General features: G+C 41.2%; 4 protein-coding genes across 10 annotated transcripts; all 4 read left to right on the top strand.

The window, feature by feature from the left end:
* Positions 1 to 269: 269 nt before the first annotated feature.
* Positions 270 to 2007, top strand: LOC112455661 (tRNA 2'-phosphotransferase 1). 2 transcript variants are annotated; one of them, XM_025017719.1, is made up of 2 exons: positions 270 to 328; positions 1310 to 2007. In XM_025017719.1, the coding sequence occupies exons 1-2, from the start codon at positions 326 to 328 to the stop codon at positions 1901 to 1903; spliced, it is 597 nt and encodes a 198-aa protein (XP_024873487.1). In that variant the 5' UTR covers positions 270 to 325; the 3' UTR covers positions 1904 to 2007. The 2 variants fall into 2 exon arrangements, with proteins under 2 accessions (XP_024873487.1, XP_024873486.1); XM_025017718.1 differs by lacking the exon at positions 270 to 328 and adding an exon at positions 335 to 493 and having other exon boundaries at positions 1310 to 2006.
* LOC112455660 (speckle targeted PIP5K1A-regulated poly(A) polymerase-like) lies at positions 1947 to 5021 on the top strand. The gene is made up of 4 exons (XM_025017717.1): positions 1947 to 2306; positions 2542 to 2645; positions 2745 to 3062; positions 3133 to 5021. Exons 1-4 carry the CDS (start codon positions 2041 to 2043, stop codon positions 4647 to 4649), a joined length of 2205 nt encoding a protein of 734 aa, XP_024873485.1. The 5' UTR covers positions 1947 to 2040; the 3' UTR covers positions 4650 to 5021.
* A 1556-nt stretch (positions 5022 to 6577) lies between these two features.
* LOC112455658 (serine/arginine repetitive matrix protein 1-like) lies at positions 6578 to 12524 on the top strand. Of its 6 annotated transcripts, none has more exons than XM_025017709.1 (7): positions 6578 to 6680; positions 7769 to 8153; positions 8507 to 9148; positions 9467 to 10379; positions 10564 to 10612; positions 10771 to 10800; positions 11042 to 12524. In XM_025017709.1, exons 2-7 carry the CDS (start codon positions 7801 to 7803, stop codon positions 11926 to 11928), a joined length of 2874 nt encoding a protein of 957 aa, XP_024873477.1. In that variant the 5' UTR covers positions 6578 to 6680; positions 7769 to 7800; the 3' UTR covers positions 11929 to 12524. The 6 variants fall into 6 exon arrangements, with proteins under 6 accessions (XP_024873477.1, XP_024873480.1, XP_024873479.1 ...); XM_025017712.1 differs by lacking the exon at positions 6578 to 6680 and adding an exon at positions 6703 to 6940; XM_025017711.1 differs by lacking the exon at positions 6578 to 6680 and adding an exon at positions 6949 to 7219.
* A 2909-nt stretch (positions 12525 to 15433) lies between these two features.
* LOC112455651 (GATA zinc finger domain-containing protein 21-like) lies at positions 15434 to 16418 on the top strand. The gene has a single exon (XM_025017695.1). The coding sequence runs from the start codon at positions 15894 to 15896 to the stop codon at positions 16314 to 16316; it is 423 nt and encodes a 140-aa protein (XP_024873463.1). The 5' UTR covers positions 15434 to 15893; the 3' UTR covers positions 16317 to 16418.
* The last annotated feature ends 4073 nt before the right edge of the window (positions 16419 to 20491 follow it).

The following is a 20491-nucleotide window of genomic DNA, read 5'->3' as shown; positions in this document are numbered from 1 at the left end:
CCTCAAGCCGAAAGAAATTGACCAATTACAAGCGAATGTGAGGAGAATAATCGACTATCTACAATACGACCAATGTAGAACCGGTCTTAAGGGTGTGTCTCCATGGAAAAAGAAATAGCGGAACGGAATTGAAACAAAATTTCTTTCATTGGTTTATCGGTGGATTTAAGATCGCTACACCAATGAGCATCCAGCATAAAGTCGCCATATTGATTTACATAAGATGCTCATTGGTCCAGCGGTCTTATGCTATGCTTATGCAGCCTATGCAATTTTGTGTGCAATGCGATGGCCTTTAGCGTAGACACGATTTATTCCGCGGCTAATGGTAGGTATTATGCGATTATTGTCGTCATAATATCAATTAGAATTCCGTAAATTTGTGACTTGTTAAGAAATTTAAATGTCGAGACGTATGCCTTCAAATTAACGTAAAGAAGACCGATTGGTTCGAGGGAAAGTTGCGAGCTACGCTAGTTTCATGTTTTCAGAGGTTAGACAATTGTGTTTGTAATTTATTTACAAGAAAAGAAGTCTGTGCATTTTTTGTCCCAAATTATGGCTTCTTATTAACGTCGTGGTAATGTAAGATTGTTGCATATAAAGACATCTGTCGAATGTGTTTAATAGGGTGCACCTTTCTGTGCGGGCATGTATAGTTTGCTTTCAGTGCTTCTCCTGTCTGAAACACGTACATGTCGTTTTGTTTATTTATTTATATAAACGATCATTTACGTGCCACTAGAAGAACTTTCTAATAGTTAGATTCTTGCTTAAAGGAAATAAACATTCTATAAGTCTAGTCAGGTTGATAATCGTTATGACATGACACATTATTTGGATACTTTTGCATATTTTTCCTCCCTGTTTTCTATTTTCATAATTATAAGTTTTGTATTTTAAAATTTAACGTATGTGCTCTGGTTAAAGGTAGTTAAACACTTTATTTTTGCTCGTAAGTAAGATCGTGGTAAAAATTACAGCAAATTATTAGTAAAAACCTACTAATAAAATTAGGTGTAATGTGATTGCTATTGAAAGAACAGAACAATTGAAGATATGCTTTTAAGTGATTTGGCATTAAAATTATTAACATATTTTCTAGTATAGTAATAACAGCAGTAAATATTTTGTTAGATTTTGTAAAAAAAAAATATGTCAATTTCTAACAAAAAGTTGAAGAACTGGCATTCGTATTTTTTTGAGAAACACTTTAATAATCTACTTAATTTGATTGTATAATTATAGATCTCTATATAACAAATGTTATTTTATACAATATAACAACTTGTTATTATATTGTTTTTAGAGTCAGAGTAAAAGCGACATTGCTCTCAGCAAAAGATTATCATATCTGCTACGTCATGGAGCTATAAAGGAAGGCTTAAATATTAAACCAAACGGCTTTGTCACAGTTAACGAACTGTTGAATAAATCATTGTATAAGTATACTATTGATGACATCAAGAGAGTAGTAAAGGAAAATAACAAGCAAAGATTTACCCTTGAAACAATTGACGGTGTTTTAGAGATTAAGGCAAATCAAGGCCACTCTATATTCAAGATCAATGAACTGAGCTTGAAGATACTTGACTGCGTGGACTTTGATATAATTCACGGGACCTATTTTAAGTACTGGTCAAAGATAAAAACTGAAGGTCTATCACGTATGAAAAGAAATCACATTCACTTTGCGAAGGGATTAAATTTTATCAACGGTTTACGTCAAAGCGCCGAACTTTTTATTTACATCAATTTTGGAAGAGCAAAGGAAGATGGCTTAATATTTCTCGAATCTGAAAATGATGTTGTTCTCTGTGCTGGAAATTCAAAAGGATTGATCGAAACAAAATATTTTCTGAAAGTGATCACTAGAGATGGTCAATTATTGAATTTTAGTTAAATAGTGATCTTTTTTAATCTTTCTATTTTTATATAGCGTATCGTTATATAATAATACTTCCAAGAGAAATTGCAAGCGAAACAGAAATATAATTAAGTTAGAATAATAAATTACGATTGCTTGAACAATTTTGAACCATGAACTCTAAGTCAGCTGAATCTGTCCAACACACAAACAAACAAATTGCTACAAGCTCGAACCATCAGCACCAAGACGCAAGATCAGAACAGAGCTCATATGAAGGAAATCAGCATTATTTGCCAGGAAAGTCAGTTTGTGTTGCGCCTTTACCAAAAAATGTGTCGGTAGAGGAGTTGGTAAATTATCTTCGTCAATTTGGAACAGTTAAAAGACAGCAGCTTTTTAAAAGACGGAACTCCATTTGGATTGAATACAATGATAGGTAATTTATAATAAACATTTACGACAGAACATATAGGAATAAATTTTACCTGTCTAGTTCATACAAGTATATTGTTCTACATTTTCGGATAGAAAGAAAGATGGTCATAGAATAATTAAGTTTTTAAATTATACATATAGGAATCACCATTTTTATTTTCTTCCTTGGTGAAAATTTTTTTATCTTTTCCTTTGTATTACTTTATAAATATTGTATCTATGGTTTGTTGTTGCAGCAAACTTGTTGATATTTTAATGAGCAGGTCACACTGGCTAGCAAATGAAAAAATATGTTTGAGAAGACTGAAGAAAAATGGAGAAAATTTCGGCGTTGACAAAGGTAAATATCAGTTATCTTAGCTTTAGCAATATGTTATAATTACTATCTCCCACTATTTTTCTGTGGAGCTGATGAATACATTCATTTATTGTTTCATAGCGCAACAACAAAAAGACACTGTTCCGAAAGGAACTGAGAATAAAAATTTAGAAGAAGAGGATCCAATAAGTTACGACCGAATAAAAAATGTTTTCGAAAATGTAGTGACATTTGACAACCAAATGGCAGCACTTTTAAATGCAGTGCAACTTACTGAATTTGAATTGGCAACGAGATATAATGTCATTTGTACTCATCTGGATGAAATATTCAGATCGATGTTCCCACAATGTAAAACGTATAAATTTGGCTCAACGGTGGCGCAGTTGAGTTTTAAAGAGAGTGATTTAGATATCTACATGTACGTCGGTCAAATTGGTAAGAGATTTTCTAATTTTACTATAGTATGTGAATATCGTTGTATGTTTAAGTAACTTCTCTGTTCAAGGTGTACCATGGATCTGTAACAGGCCAGATACTCCGTCACATATATGGACGCCAATGATTTTCAAGAGAGTAAGAAAAGTTATGTACAGCATGAAGTCTATATTTTCCAACATAGTATCAATCCCTAAAGCGAAAACACCTATTATAAAGTTCCGTTATATGCCGACCAATGTCTCCTGCGACATTTCCTTCAAGAACGGCCTAGGCATCTATAAAAGTAACTTCTTAAGATATTGCGCGTCACGCGATCCACGATTAAGACCGCTGATGCTGCTCATCAAATACTGGGCGAGGCATTTCAAGATTTCGGGTAGCGGAAGAATTTCCAGTTATGGCTTGGTGTGTCTGATTATATTTTACCTCCAGCAGGAATCAGTTGGTCTTCTTCCGCCGTTGCTAGACCTTCAGAGAACTTGTGCTCCAGAAACCATGAATGGGTGGCAAGTAAATTTTAACGAAGATACCGTATTACCTGCCATTACCAACAGCAGTAATATTGCAGTACTACTTCACAATTTCTTCTCCTTTTACGAAAATTTCAATTTCAATTCGCGTGTAATATGTTTACTGGACGGAAAAGTATATTCAACAGCTGACTTCGCGCAATTAGATAAGTTACCCGATTACATGTATAGATATAAAAGTTTCGTCACGGATAATAGTGCCAAGAAATTAGATATTCAAAAGCCAGTATGCCTGCAGGATCCGATCGAACTTAATCAGAACACAGCCGCAAATACGTCAGATCGTGCATTAATGGCATTTCAACTTTGTTGCAAGTTCAGCGCCGATATCTGCTTGACAGCTAGTGCAAATAATTACGATTATTTATTGACCATGTTATTCAGCGCGATACCTCCTCAATTGATGCAGGCGAAGAAAAAAAAGAAGAGGTTCAGAAATGAAATACGGGCTGGTCGTTTCATCTTTGCTGGATTACCGGAAGATTTCGAGACACGTACGGATATTACTGATAAGGAGCAGTACAAGAAAGATAATTGGTATTTCGTCACTTTTAATCTAATAAGGGATATCTTTGAAATGATCTTTAAATTGAAAGTCGAGATGCTGCTCGATCAAGAAACGAAGCAGCAGAAAATTGATATATTATCCGACGTACATACCAGAAATCATCAAAAAGTAACGTTTTACTGCACGGGACACAAATGTGTGTGGTATAATAGAAAGAAAAATAATAGGACCCTTTTGGATGTTCAAATGAGTCTTCTGGAGAAAGAGGCGATCATGTCGGACAAGGTGGTGGAGCAATTGACCGAGCATGACAAGGCAAACAACGTAAGGCTAGATTTTATGTGTACGTTAGAAAAGGCGGACAATCCTGTAGCGGTGGTCATAGTGCTGAACGACGAGAACAGTCAAAATCACATCTTTCGAGAATTCGAGTGCTTCGTAAATAGCTGGATACCAAAAATAATAAACAAAACGTTGCTACACATGCTGCAGTTCAAAAAGACCTATGATCAGCTATACTATCAGCAGCTAAACCACCAACGGTAATGACGATGCTGAAAATGTACATCGTATGCTTTCCGGCATGGACCAAAAGTTAGCGTTTTATTCCGCATAATATCTCGTTAATGTTACATTAACCTTTGTTGTGCACACTGGGTCTTTTAGGCCCCAGCGTATTTTCAAACGCGTTTTTCTAATACGTACAATGCGGATCGGGACCTGTGCTGCCATTTACCTGTAGTTTAGGGATAACACTTCAAGATCCTATACATAGTTTTGCCTGCCCGGCTTTAGTCTGCTCTTGGCAGTGGTGAGAAGTTGAAAAACGTGTGATTTCATAGCAATATAAATATACTTTTTTCAACTCCGCTATAAACTAATATTTTTCCTTGAAAGTGTAGTATTTCAAGAAAGTAATCCCGCAAAAATTATTAAAAAATATTAAAAATTGAATTTTTTATGCATTTTTAAGTAAAAAGTCCATTTTTTGGTTTTTTTAGTTAACATATCATTTATAATTCTTTTATGTTGCAAAATATTAATGAAACCTATTAGACCTTATTTTGGAAGCTTTGAACAGTAGCCAGCAATTTTGTTTGAGTCAAAAGAACGAATTGTACGTCTGATAGACCCCCTGTGCACAATATGTAATTTTGAAGAAGTGTGCACAACAAAGGTTAAGTCTCCGTCTGTATACGTTTTTTTTTTGCACCGTTGGAGTGTATACGTAAGCCTGTCACGTTTGACGCTATTTTTCCTTAAAGTTTAGAAAAATATGAAAAAATTCACAAAATCTGTCTACATTGTAATCGACGATTTTTTTTTAATTATTTTGATAATCATCGTTTATTTAATCTTTTCTGGCAGGCTTGCAAGTTTTACAATTTTATTATTTTGACAGAGCAGATATTATTTTGACTCGAATGCCATAGATCCACGTATACAGACGAAGGGTTAATACTGTGTGATAAATTCCAATCGTATTCCAATCTTGCGATTAGATTAATTCTAATAATTCAGAACATATGTATAAATTCAGAGTAAAGGTGCCTTTTCATGCTGACGCTCGACGCTCATTTTCAGCGGCAAGAAGGTCGCATGACCACAATTGACGCCGGCGTCAATTGAAATTCATGAAAAGGAAAACAGCGTCAAAATTTCGGCGTCTTCGCGCTGCTTTGGCTTTGACGCTTGAAGTTGGAAAAATCCAACTTCTCTTTCTTGCTTGACGCTGGCATCATAGTGATGTCACGTGACGTCGCTCAACGCTGTTTTTCAGCGTCCCATGAATTGGCACCTTAAATTCAGAGTGTCTTCAGAAAACATAAGTCAAGATCGAGAATTAGCTTCTACGTCACGTTTTTCAATATTACACGCTACTATATTCTGTATTATTTATTGAATTTATTACACATATATTATACCTAAGAACTGTAGTCTCTTACAGTAAGTATAACCGTATATGGAATAAATACAAGTTTTTACGAGCATAATATTTGTATCAATTTCTTTTCCTATATTTGTGTCGAGAAATAAAAAAGACGTGGATCTCTCGGTACTAAACCGCGGAATGTTTAAAAATTTTGAATTTCCAGCCTTTCTTGAAACACTAATAACTGCATTCCATTTTCATTCTTATGAAAAATTATACATATTATGTTGCATATTCTATAAGCATAGAGAATAAATTAATATCAGTTATGTAGAACAATTGTCTATATGTTAAACTTTCTGTACTCAAAACGAGATGCATGTAAAATCACGCATTGAGAACAATTAGAAGGATTGAAAGTACAAAAAGTTCAGCTGCAAAGAACAGGTATATCTTTTCGAACCTTTTATGTATGTATATGTGCGCTTTTTCTTTCTCCTTTTTTCTCTAAAGAATTTTTCTCCTTTTCTCTCTAAATGCTTCATACCCGCCCGCACCTTTCTCATTCCGAGTGCCGAAAGTGTAGCTGTGTAGCATATGTAGCACAGGAGCACAGCGAGCACAGCCGCAAAGAGAACAGGCCTATGCAATTATGTAAAAAAGAAAACACTTTCGGTCGAGTTCGGCGAATATAACAAATAGAGGCAAGATTGTTAAACATTAAACGATTGTTAAGAGATTGTTGAAAGTGCAGTTTGGTACAATTTTGTTAACAAAAACGTTCACCGGGACGTTTATTACGTTTTTATTCATTGCATTAACCTGAAATCTATTCGCACGTTCATGGTTTGTTACGAGAGAAACGATACGGCGAATACAAAGTCGCGAAAATCTTTGTATATACGACGAAAATAAAGCGTGTACGGCCGCAAGTGCACTCGTGCACTTTTGATCCGGGGATTAGGTTAGTTTCGGTGCTCGGTGAGCAACATGGCGAGTTAGAGGGTGAGAAAACTCGTCGTCGAGCGGGCACAGGTGTTTCCCATTCGGGTGTCGTACTCGCTCGGAATCCTGCGGATTTGCATCGTTATTTATCGTTCCTCGCAACGATCGTGGGGCTACCACAGTTTCCGGAGTTTACGTGAGGCAGCCTGCGTCAGGCACCCTTTCCTCACGACGGTCCTCGCAACATTCGGGCCATTCGGGGAAGTAAAGCGGAAACCCTCACGTTTCGACCTTACCTGTTAGTCGAACTAGCACACAAGCTCGGCGGAAGGTCGTTTATTTCGTTTCTCGATCGAACCCGATCGCCGTACTCCACATGTCACGCGTGTCTGAGCACTGTGCTTGTCAATAATAAGTATGCTTATCAGTGTTCTCTGAGATTAAAATCTGTAAAAAATTTACACGCCGCCCTGAGTTAAGATATTTCTAAACGCTTAGGAAGTTTGCAGTGCCATGTTGAATCTCGATAAACGTGCTGAAGATAAAACTTAACATACACAGACTTAAAGCATCGATGAAATGTAGAGCTTGTCGAGTACGACAGTATTGCACGGCTGTACGGATTACAACAATGAATTGAAATAGCAACAATAACTGAAACTGCACAATGCCTTAAGTTGGTTATTTAAATCATTCAATCGTTTTATGTACAAAAACGTTTGTTTCATATGTAAAAGCATGTATATTTTTTGTGGGATTTATTAAGCACAAGTTGCAATAGCAATATAGATACGAGAAGCATAATTAATTTACTTAGAGCTCAAAGATATTTTCTTGATTACTTCAGAATACTGAGGTAATCGCGAATTGGTGAGCAACATGGACAACGCAAGCGACAAAGACAATGATCAAATGAAAGAAGTAAAAGAAACGGAAGGGCAAGCGACGAAGACTACTGGCAAGATATTCGTGAAGAAATTTCACCAGATAAGCGAGGAGCCTTTGTTGAAAAGTGATGATCATGTGCAACGTGCGATCAAGGGTCTCAAGGAGATACCGGATGAAGAACTGAAGGAGGAACTGAAGGAACTGAAGGAGTTCCTCGACGATGAAGACTTTATGCTGGAAGGACTGGACGTTGTGGACGCATGGGAAGGAGATGAAGACAAAAACCGCGAGAACGAGCAAGACATGACAGGGTCTAAGAAGCAAGGAGAGAACCAACTCTCTAGGTAGTTTCATTATTGTAAATGATTTTTATATAACATTATATTGTCACTATACTTAATATTAAAAATAAAGCCGTTGTATTGCTCTTACTTACTAAGTGCAATCATTGTAGGGAAACTAATTATGGCACTACGACTTTTCTTGAGTTTTAGTTAATTACATTAATTTATATTGTATACAAATGTATTATGTTCTAATTTTAGTGATTTAGTTATAAGTTACAATGCCACGTTGTCACATAATTTCCATTCTCTACATGTACGCTATCTGTATGATATACGTATACAATCTGTTATATTTAATACTATGGAAGTGTGCATCCTCTGGCAAACGAATGATGACAAGATAATTATAGGGAGCACCATCGTCCCGAGCCTAAAGGACCTCACAAACGTAAAAAGCCGAAGAAAGAAGAGAAGAAACGCGAAGAGATTCGTCGGGATCCTTTGAAGAGCACCAAGGACATCGAAAGGGACAAAATGCGAACGAAGAGAGACACCGAGAACAAGCTTCTTGCTGAAAAGGAGAAGGCGATCAAGTACTTGTTGGACTCGGACAATGTAGTCCCGCCTGGGACGGAAACTGAAGCCATTCAGAGCATTGCGGAGGAACAGAACAGAGAACGAGCGCAGCGTGAAGCACAACGAAGCAGAGAGCATCGCAGGAGCAAATCGTTGCAACGTTATGGTAAATCTTCGCCACGGCGCAGAACTCCCGATCGATCTCGGCTGAGTCCTCATCGACGAAAAAGTCCTTTTGTAAGCCCAGATCGCCGTAGAACCCCTATTATAAAAACAGAAGAAAGACACAGAAGTCCTAGATATAGTCCAGGCAGACGGAAAAATTCACCACGATCCTACGACCGGAGAACTCCTATATTAAGTCCAGATCGACGAAGAAGCCCTAGGCGACTTAGTGGAGAACGGCGGTCCAGCGTAGATAGAAGATGGAGTCCTGAGCGACTCCGTAGAAGACGCGCTGATTGGACGCATGAACGGTGAGGAGACAATATTCTTAACGTCTTTGTTAAGAGATTTTTTAATGCTTTAAACTCTTTCTCGTTCAAGAAAGAGATTAAAAAAAAAAAAACTCAATGTCATCTAGTTAAAAATTATCTTTTTACACTGCGTGTATAGTAGTCACAAATATCATTTTGTGAACAAATATTGTAAGTAGTTGTTTGTGATAGATATAATTTTTCAAACTTTTAAATTTTACATTGTAATTTTATATATTATTGTATTGTACAAATATATATACGATATAAAAATGTACTAGATTATATCTTAGATTATATCTGATTATCTTGATTAAGCCGGAGAAGCCGATCTCGTGATCGAAGGAGTCGCAGCACGGAACGTCCGAGAAAACGATCGAGCCGTTCACCAACGGGCAGACGAGCGAGTCGTTCGCCAGTGAGCAGACGATACAGCCCCCGTCGCCGAAGTCGCACACGTAGCAGATCATTGGAGAAGCGCGTCAGGAAGCGTTCACCCTTCATCAACGAATTGGCAAGACAACTGCGAAACGAAGCCATGTCGACCGGCGCGAACACAAGTGGATACGTGCCGTCCGCGACGATGGAAGGAATCGCACCGTTACTCAACCCGCCTACATATAAACAAGAAGCGGAATCCAGGCCACAGCCACCAGCGCACCCGCCACCAGCACAGCCGCCACCACCACCACCGTCTGTAGCACCCCCGTACACACATCAACCGGGTCCGCCATCGTCATCTATGCTACCACCTATGCTAACCGGATCGTTTATGAATTTCGAATCTATGCCGGCTACAGCATCGCCAATGAATTTCGAACCTATGCCGCCGACATCCCTGACCCCAAATCTGCCTCCAGCCAATTATTCATCCGGTCCGGTCATGTACAATCAGCCGAATGCCGCTGCTGTGCCGCAAGCACCTCCGCAATCGGTGATGTGCTCACCATTGCTTCCTATGCCGATACCCTCGCCGCAACCTGTACCCCCTCCGATGATGGATCATACGCATATGTCGTACAATCCATCGTATACTGTACCCTTTATCCAACAAACACCGGTTCATCAATTTGAACCTCCAAACAAACCTTTGAATCGCTCAGCCACACCTTCTACGTCACAGAGCTATACAGAACATGGACCGGCGGCATCGTCATCGTACAACGAAGCTTACTCTCCGCCCCAGGAACGAATAAAGACACCCGAACCGCCGATCATCTCCAAACGAAAAGTAATTGCAATACATATGATAGTGATGAGTATATAGTTTTGTTTTAAATTCGACCAGGAGTGTTTATTGCTAGGTCGAATATTAATTTATTTTAATTTGTTGTACGAAGTATTGTATTTTTTTCAATCATGTATTTTATTTGTAGAAAAAAAATTAATATAATTTTTATGACTTGATCTTGCAGCAAAAAACCAGCTTATCCAGTCTATTGGAAGCATCTGTTTCAGCTAAAGGTGCGAGTATGTTTTAATTTGTTATGTGATCGTAAAGATTCATACAGAACTTATATAGTTCACGCTTTTTTGTTCACCACAAGGATACAAATATTTCCTATGTATCTTATTTAATTGAACCATACTAATTTTTCATATTTTCTTTTTTATCACGTTAGATTCATCTAATATACCGGTACTATATCCAGGTAAGAACTTTTAAATTTTGTAATTCTATTTAAACTGCTTATTAATCACACTACATGAGTTGTGTGACATTAGAGATATGCATCTAAAGTGGACTTTTGTTTAAAGACACTTACCTTTTACACGATTTACAACGTGCGTGAAGATTGCAAGAAGCATGACATTTGTATAAGCATTACGACATATATATGTATGTAAAATTCAGAATTTTATTCTACGAGATTCTATTTTTTCTACTGATAGGATTCAAGCCTGAAATAATGCGACATTGCGAACAAGCGCTATTTCAACTTCCAATGGAGGATCCGCGTTTAAAGATGAAGGGTAGATTTTTCTACGATCGCAACGAAGAAAAAGAAACGAAAGACGTTTCCGAAGACCATACGTCGAATTCGATACTTCTGCAGAAAAGCAAAACCAAGATATTCTGGGAAGAGAGCAACGTGGAACAGCCGGTACCGATTCCGAAAGCAATAACTCAAATGCATCAGAAGATCTGTCAGACAGATGAAGTGGAAACGGAAAGCAAGGGTGTGCAAGTATACGTCACCACGGCCGACTTTGGATCACAGGTCGATGAACACGATCTCCAACCGGTAAAAGAAGAAAAACGGCCGATAATGGATCGTCTAGATTGGAGCGCGCGGGATACATATGAATATGCATCCAAGTATCGCGGAGAAGAGGATCTGAGATGGAGTCTAAATAACTCTTTGCAGAGACGTACTTGGAACAGGCAAGCGTCTCCTCCTAGAAGATCCGATGAACAAGAGCATCATTTAGATTCCATAGAACATGAATCTAGAAGCTTGAGGCTGGAGTCTCCTGTTAGAAGTAGAGATGATTTTTCTTCTCACTCTGATATGCGTGATCACTATAGTCATGACAGATATTCGCCAGAGTATCATAGACGGTCTGTGGAGCGCGACGAATTTCATGACAGAAGAAGCAATCATAGTCGTGGAGAAAGCCCGATGGAATTAGAAGAATCCGACGATGAAATGACTGGCCATACATTCCAAAGGGGATCTGATTGGCACGGAAAAGGAAAAATCTTAAAGGGCAAAAGCCATAAGCTTGTAGGAGGAAAACCGTATCGGAGTCGCGGAAACTTTCGGGGCAAATTTTAAAACTATTCATTGCATATATGAAATATTTCAACATCATATGAATAACTTCATTATATATATGTATATATATGTATACATATATATAGAAGGCGGCAAACACTATTTTAAATAATATAAACGATCAATCAATAAATGATACTGATTTGGATGATACACATGCACGAAATTATTCGATGTTAAATGATAAAAAGTGAAGAGAATACAATTTTCAGGATAAACGTTCAATGAATTTATAGTGAAACAAAGTGAAAAAAAGCTATAGGGCATAATGATATGCTCAAGTATCTTTGCATAAGTGTGTTTCAAAGAATTAATTTGTGCATACCGCGCTGAAATGAAGATTAGTGTCCGCAAAAACATATTAACTTTTTTTTTTTAAGTTACAATCAAATTGATGTTATATAGGTATGATAAACACTTTTGACATTTTGTTTGTGTCATTTTTACTGTGTATACTATATGATACTTTAACAATTTCAATGTAACAAAATACAATCTTATTGAGAAAACATATATGTAATGAAGATGTTATTAAATTATATTAAAAGATGTCACGAATTTAAAACAAAATGTAATGTAAAAATCTCAAACGAAAATAATAAAAGTTACGAATTTAAATGTATATTATAGAAACTGTGGAATAACTGTACACTAATACTGTTTTTCATCCTAAAGATAATTTCTTGAAAAAATATTGTTATTTAGGTTTCAATATATTAATAATTCAATACATATATATAATATTCCGTAATTATGGAAACTCTACGCGGCACCTGATATGGAGCTAGAAATATATATAACTGGCCATAAATTTATTTTTAAATTGCGTATCTTATTATTATTATTTTCTTTAGAGATCAAACAATACGCTGCGAGCGAATCTCAAGCGGATTGCAAACGTTGCACCGGTTGCACGATGCCGCTTAAGTATTGCATCACGTTATGCAGTTTGTATAGTTTCGTCTTTTCACGAACGTCTCGTGCGTCATTTTGTAATCTTTTTGTTTTTTTTACACATCCGTGCTATTTTTTGTTTCATTTCATGTGTTATAATTTTCACAGGAACAACATATCCTATTGGACCATCCTTATCACGGAAGCTATTAGGTATCGCAATAATTATGAACCTTATAACGATGCAAATATTAGTCTATTTGTTAATAAAGTTTTCGATTGTTTAACGTTATATTCTTTTTTTAATCAAGTAATTATACAATCGAAATATAGATTTTTTAAAATAACTGTTCAAGTCACAACAATGAGTTATTAAAAAAATTGAATAAAAATTTTCCAAATAAAAATTCAAACTATAAATTATTCTTCGTAATCATGCTTCGTAGTAAATGATGTTTATGAATTTTTGCAATGAACAATATCTGTAATATAAAATAATAGTTTCTCACATACGCAAGTTATTTTTTGTATTATTTTTATTTGTTATTAAAAAATTTATAGTAAAATTTGTTCCCAGAAAAGCAAATATAAATCTGTAATATTTGTAAAATTATAATTACTGACATAATTCTACTTCGATTGTTTCTCTTATAAAAAGATCGATGTAATGATATTTTCATATGATATATATAGTGTTATTTTACGTATTTATATTCATCCATGCCATTAATTAAAGATTTCACGGTCCGTTTAAATTGATTAACTGTACATAAAGTATTGTCGATTTAAGTGAACGCGTAAACAGAAATGTAGGCAATTATTAATTGATTTGTATGTGTATTTTACAAATAAAAATTGATTTTCGCAATTTAGAGGGGTGATCGTTTAAAAAAACGTGCCCAGCGCTTTGAAAAAAATAATCGCCCTCTTTTAAACTCGACATAAATCCCTAGCGGTGCGCTTCTTTTTAGAAGTTATGTATAATTGCGCCGCAAATTGCATTCTTTTAATCTTTTGCCACGGCCGTTTGATTCAAATTACTCTAGCGAGCAATATACTGCGATATATTTAGTGCACAATCAGTTTACGAACGTCCGGTTCAGATTGCTCGCGAATTCTGCTTGGTTTTGCCTCGGATACGAGTGCATCATCGCGAAATCGCTCAATGATCTCGGACGGAAATCTTGGCGGAGGATGCGTCAAGTCGCTGATGCGTCGAGTCGATTTCCCGCGATTGTGAAACGTGATTCGTGAGTCATTCCGAATCATCCGCTTTTCAACGAAACCCTCTCTTTCTTCCCCGGCTATCGTTTTCCTCGACTTTGCAGCCTGCAGCATCTCGTTCGAAATCTGATCGTCCGGCGACCGGAAACTCGGGGAATTTAAGAACCGAGCAATCCTCGATCGTTGAACCTGTGCCGCGTTTTTTTTTCGTATGATCGAACGACACGATTATACACTTTCAGCAAAGCGAAACAATTGCATTTTTCATGAATGTCGATTTTGCATTCAGTAATTGGCCTCATTCGCGGTTGTTATGGAATGACGAAACGTTCACTTTGTTCCAATCGAACGAATTCAAATTAATCGATTTAATTTCGATCTCGATCTGTTATTGGAGGAGAAGAGGACTCTTTCTTTTGATTTTCCTGATTTTGGATTTACGATCATCACCATCACAGTCGCAGCGTCACAGCAGAACCAAATCCAGAACGGATTTATGAAACTATATTTATTTTCTTCTTTTTTTTCCCAATATATTGTTGATTTACGTACTTTATAAGAAACATGTCATTTTTTCAAACTTTGAGTTTTATCAATGTGGACTTAATTAATTTTTGGCAAGTCTCAGCTAGCAAGTATCAGATTGATGCAAAAGGTTCGTCGTTTTTTAAAAAATTAAATAAACTTTTAGAGTTAAAATACAGATAAAAAAAACGGTATTTTCAGTCAGGACTGGGTCTGCCGAGCCTAATAATATTATTCGTGTGAATTTTATATACAATTTTTCACCTTAGCACTTTTTCAGCGCCTTTCTCTAATTTATTAAAGAAAGAAAAAATTCTTTTTTTTTTTTTTTACAGAGAAGAGCAAAGAATTTCTTTCTAGATAAATCAAAGAATATTTCAAAATTCACGACAAACAGTTTCGCTTTAAATTTCAAACATCATTATCAAATTACTTAAATACGATGATCCTATTACATTCACGGCGAAGTTACACCTAACGGGATCTCGTTTATACAGCAAAGAGAGATAATTAAATAAAAAATTAATTCCAATTTAATGAACGAAACGGTATTATTTTGATATTTAAGATCGCCACGCGAGGCTCGAGTGGCGCGCTAGATCGCCGGCCGGAGGCGCCATCTGACGCGAATCTGGAGCATTCGCTGTTGTCAAGCGGCGCGATATCGCGTTGGCAGACCTGCGACAGGCGCGACGGCGGCGCGGCGGCCCCCGAAGGCCGTAATTTCGGTACGCGCGCGCGCGCGCCAGCGCTATCTCTCTCTTCTCTCCCCTTCCTTCTCTCTCCCGCGCGCTCCTACCGCCACGACGTTGGTTGGCGCCCGCGCGCGCCGCCCCGCGGCCGATTCGCCAAGCATTCGGCATGGATCCAGCTCCATGTTCGCCCGTGAAAGCGATGCGGTGTCCCCGCGGTTAGGACGTTGTACGATTCTCGTGTGTGCTGCGGGAACGTCGCGCGTTACCCGTCGTGCAAGCCGCGAGCTCGAGCGCCCGCTCGACGTCGTCGCGATCGGTGGCCGTTCGTGCGCGTACGCGAGCCAGTGGTGCGTCGGGCAACCTCGTCTCGTGTGTCTCGGTGTGGCGTGGCGGCACAGGAGCAGCCGCGGTAACAGCAGCAGCAGCAACAACAGCAGCAGTAGGGGCAGCGGCGGCAACGATCTCAATTCGGTGCAGCTCCCGCGAGGCGTCCTCCGCGTCCGGGGACCCAGTGAAGGCCGATCACGGCTGCGACGCGAGCTGGCGAGGAGGAGCGCTCGTCGGTGCGTGTCGGCGGTAGCGACGGCGACGACAGCAGCGGCGGCGCGTGCTGCGAGGACGAGGTGAATGCACGGCGGCCGCGGTGTGTGCCAGTGGTGTGCGCGCTCGTCGCCCGTGGAAACCCGCCAAAACCCGCGGCCGCGAACAACCACCACCACCACCACCACCACCACCATCATCATAATCATCCCCAACATCGCTACCGTCAACAGTAGCGGCAGCAACAGCAATAGCAACAACGGAAACAACGATATCAGCAACGTCGACGGGAGACGAAGGATCTTCTCGAGCGACGACGTCGACGACGACAACAAAAACAATATCAGCAATACCGGCAGGAGCGACAGCCGTCGCGTTATCCGTGCCGCACGACGACGACGACGTTGTTATTGTCGTCGTGCCGTCCTGCCGAGCGCGGCGTTGTCCCGGCGCGACGCCGCCGCCGGTCACGGCTGGTCTCGGGCGGTGGTGGAGAGACAGAGGAAGTAGAGATATAGAGACAGGAAGGTCGTCGCGCTCGTGTGACGGCGACGGGGCGACGGCGGCGGCGACAACGACAACGGCGGCGGCCGCCCAGCTCACCACGCGCTGTCGTTGCCGACAGCGGCGTCGGCGGCTGCGTTCTGTTATTATTTTGCCGCGGTGCTTTTGACCCTTCGTGCCGGGCGAGTTCATTGCGGCGCTGTCGCGGGGGTGTCAGCCGGTAGTACGTCCACACCGCGCTCTCCGCCGCGTATCCACCACCATCCCCTCCCCCTGCCCCTCCGTCCGTCCGTCTGGCGACGGCAGCAGCGCCGGCGTCGACGGTACGCGGGCGCCTCGTGATCGCCGAGCGCGAGGACGGGAGCGGCGGAGGTTCGGGGCGCGTCCCTAAGGCGTCCGTCGTCGGTCCCGCGGGGTCCGGTCCGGTCACCCCGGCCGCGCGTCGCGAAAAACCCTGAAAGGGAGAAGAGGACATCGCCGCCCCGCTCGCTCGCGCGCGCGACAATACCACGTGATAGTCGTCGCGACGGCGGGACGAGCGAGAACGGCCAGCGGTAAGTCAGTCAGTAGTCCGCGAGGCCGCGCGGCGTCACGCGGGTTGACGCCGATGACCATAACCTGAAAGGATCCACACATACACATACACTTTGCTCGTTCTCTCTCTTTCGCGAGCGCGCGCGCGCGCGAACGAACGAACGAACGAAAACAAACGGTTGTGCCTCCTCGAACGCGGGACTCCGGGGTTGATAAAATTCGATATACCGCCTCGTCACCTGATCGGCGGGTGGCGCGCGCTCGCTCGCTCGCGTCCCTGTTTCGGAGCACGGAACTGTCACCCGCCTCGTTCTAACGGAGCGGCGGGAAGAGGAAGGAGCCGTTGACGGAGGGAACGGGGGATCGACGATTGCGAGAATCTCTCCGGGCCCGAGAAGCCGGATGTCCTGACTGGAGAAGAGACAGAAGACATTTCGGCACCGGAAGGTGGAAGCGCGCGAGCGTCCACGTGTGAGTCACGGTCATCGACGATCATCGACCACCACCACTGTGCAATTTACCACCACCACTACCGTCGCCAACCGTCAACCACCACCACCACCACCACCACTACTGTCGTTAGCAACGCTAATATCGCGTCGCCGCTACGCCCAGCCGTGCCACGACGCCGCGATCGTCGCGACCGATCGGCTACCCGCGCGTGGAAGACATAGAAGGGAGAGGGGCGAGAGAGATTCGCGCCGGCGGATATACACAGTAAAGTTTCACGGCCGCGACCCGATTGCGATCGGATCGCGAAGGGAAAGGCGCGACGAGGAGCGAGGATACGATCCCGCCGCGCTCGCGCTGTGTGCGTGCGTGCCTGTTTGTTTGTTTGTGTGCGTTTGCGTGCGTGCGTGCGTGCGCGACACCCGCTCGGGCGTTTGGCCGAGGGAAGCGTGCGCGCGCGTTATGCTCGCGGTGACAGCTCGGCGATAAGCTCGAAGGTGGTTTCTGGCGTTTCTCTCTTTCTCTCTCTCTCTCTCTCTCTCTCTCCTCTCTCCGCTGTTTCGCGCGCGAAAGAGGAAGTATCCCCTTCGTAACGTCGAACATCCAGAGATTTCCGTCTCCCTTCTCCGCCCTTCCCCCCCTTCCACTACCGCTGTCACCAACATCACACCGTCTACCCCGTCGCTCCCTCCCCACCTACGCAATCGTCGCTCCGTCGGTGAAGTGCGCGACTGTTGAAAACCAGTGAAACGTACGGTGGTGTGCGGCGCGCGGGTTTTATGCGCCATACATAAGTCTATACGTATAACCGCATGTATACACGCACGTACATCTGTGTCGTCCGGTGTGCCCGATAAAGTGTGCGAGAGAGTTTTTTTCTTTCTCGACGCGTGTGCCGAGTGTTCTTCGTTTTCTCTCTCTCTCTCTCTTTCGACCGGATCTACCTGCCTGTTGTGTGTGTGTCCCGCACCCCCACCCGTCTTACCCGTCCCCCTCGCCTATCATTCACGGCGTCGCCGGCTTGTTTTTTCGGAGTGGATCGTCGGGAGAGGCCGCACGAGCGTGACGGACAAAGGGGGACGCGTTTCAGCCTGCGTGAGGAGGATCGCATCGAAGGTATGTATGTGCTTGTCGCGGTTTTTCTCTCTCTCTTTCTCTCGCTCGCTCCGCGCGCGCGAATCTTCTACCGCGCGAAGTTCGCTTTTGAGGTTAGGGCTCGAGACGCGCGAAGTCGATCGAACGATCGGAAGGTAGCGGCGTGTCACTCGTGATTGTCGCGTGAGCGTCGCGTCGCGTTGCTTGTACATAGCGCGTTGTTTACGCGCGTGTTACGCGTACGATGCTCCGAGATGTATGTACGAGGAGAAACTGTGCAGGTGGAGCGTTAATCGAGAATCCGGAGGCCGTCGAGGAATCGCGCCCGTCCGCGCGTCGCGTCTCCGCGCGCCCGTCGTTCGGCCTGGTCCTAACCTCAAAACTCTGGTACGTGAGTAACTACGCCGTTCAACGCTCTCCGCTCCTCCGGCGCGCCGCTTAAACAGCTGTTTAAGCAGCGCCGCGAGCGGCCCGAGTCCCGCGCTCTTTTTTCCCCGTCGAGAGCCGCGCGTCCGCTGATTCATGGCCCGCGCGGCGAAGGGAGCCCGTGAACAAAACGCGATATGCTCGTCAGACTGCAAAGGGTAAGGGCCATGGCACATGGAAAAATTTAAGCAGTACCTAAGGCTGATATTTCATATGTCGTGCTACAAATTTTTTAAGCGCGTTGATTGGTTACTAAATAGAGAAGTTCTCGAGTTTCCAGAAATTCTCTATCTTGTGGCAAATCAATACGTTTGAAAAATTTGTCGTCCGACGAATGAAATATTACCCTAAGGACTTAAGTAAGCAAATTGACCAATCACGATCGAGAATTTTCGAAAACTTGAGATATTGGTCAATTCGCTTATGGTTTAAGTTTTTCTATGCTAGGACCAAGGCCCTAACCGGCGGTCGCGTCGATACCCTTTGCTGCTTTCCTTCAAAGAAGAGAAAATGGATTCATTAGAATTAACGTTAATCAACGTCGGTGCGATCAGACTGCATTGTCTACCTGTCGATTGTTTAATCGGTAATCCTAGATTTTATTTCTTCGCTTCAAAAATTGCCAATACGCTATTGTAATTGCACTTTAACGTAAAAGAAACGAGAAAACGAGGCGAATGGCGTATTGGAATAATTGAAAGATGCACCTTTTCGTGAGGTATATTAAGCTATCTAAGCCAAATTATCGGAACACAAAAAATTTTATATGGAATTAATTTGCTAATTATTTGCTATTTTTTGCTTTTAAAAGTAACTTTTTTGCTCCAGCTATTAAAAAGTTACGAAGGGCTGGATAGCCTAAGATTAAGCTATCCAGCCATTGTAAAAAAACATACATAAGTCAAAGCAAAAAGTTAATAATATCAAAATTATTTGCTATTTTATGCTTTTAAAAGTAATTTTTTTGCTTCAGCTATTAAAAAGTTACTTTTAAAAGCAAATAATTAGCAAATTAATTCCATATAAAATTTTTGTGTTCTGATAATTTGGCTTATACAGCTTAATATATCTACCTCTTTTCGTGGAAACGTTATTTTTATCCGAGATATCGATCGAAATCTATCGGCTTGTCACAATAGAGACATACGAGTTTCTTTTATTTCGTGATATACGGGTGACTCGAGTAATAGGGTACACTTGAATTGCATGGAGTCTCGAATAACACTATAAGAAATTGTGACAACCCTATTCTTTAAAATGATCCCTCAGATTTAGAACCAAATGCACAATTTTACATGGATCTGGGTCTTGAATTGCCCCGTTTTCAATAACACAGAACCGATTAATCGTGTTATTCGCGGGTTATCTGCATTTTCGAAGTACACAGCGTCGCATTCGGTTATTGTAGGAGCTTACGAAGCTAATCAAGTGTTAGAAATGTAAAAGTTTTTAATGACAATAGAAGAGAGCGGTTATTTAAACATAAATTTTTACAACTTTTATATTATTATTTTTATCGGAAGAAAAAAATGATAACTTTAAAATTTAAAGTAATAAATAATTTATCAAAACTTTGGAAATCATCGATCAATATCGTGAATTACCGTGTATTATCATGCGAATTTATATATTTTGTACACGAGATTATCGATGCTTCCATATCTTTAAAGAGAAAG

The sequence above is a fragment of the Temnothorax curvispinosus genome, unplaced genomic scaffold (genome assembly GCF_003070985.1).
Source record: "Temnothorax curvispinosus isolate PA1 unplaced genomic scaffold, ASM307098v1 QBEX01006316.1, whole genome shotgun sequence".
In the NCBI taxonomy this organism is placed as follows: Eukaryota; Metazoa; Arthropoda; class Insecta; order Hymenoptera; family Formicidae; genus Temnothorax; species Temnothorax curvispinosus.
The sequence above is the reverse complement of the archived record's forward strand: the minus strand, read 5'-3'. Positions and strand labels throughout refer to the sequence as shown.

Bases quoted from the DNA above. Each gene is read 5' to 3' on its own strand.
- LOC112455660 (XM_025017717.1), top strand. From the start codon at position 2,041: ATGAACTCTAAGTCAGCTGAATCTGTCCAACACACAAACAAACAAATT. The intron at 2,307-2,541 runs GTAATTTATAAT...TTGTTGTTGCAG, and splicing joins TGGATTGAATACAATGATAG to CAAACTTGTTGATATTTTAA. The intron at 3,063-3,132 runs GTAAGAGATTTT...TCTCTGTTCAAG, and splicing joins CATGTACGTCGGTCAAATTG to GTGTACCATGGATCTGTAAC.
- LOC112455658 (XM_025017709.1), top strand. From the start codon at position 7,801: ATGGACAACGCAAGCGACAAAGACAATGATCAAATGAAAGAAGTAAAA. The intron at 8,154-8,506 runs GTAGTTTCATTA...AGATAATTATAG, and splicing joins GGAGAGAACCAACTCTCTAG to GGAGCACCATCGTCCCGAGC. The intron at 10,801-11,041 runs GTAAGAACTTTT...TTCTACTGATAG, and splicing joins TATACCGGTACTATATCCAG to GATTCAAGCCTGAAATAATG.
- LOC112455651 (XM_025017695.1), top strand. From the start codon at position 15,894: ATGCACGGCGGCCGCGGTGTGTGCCAGTGGTGTGCGCGCTCGTCGCCC.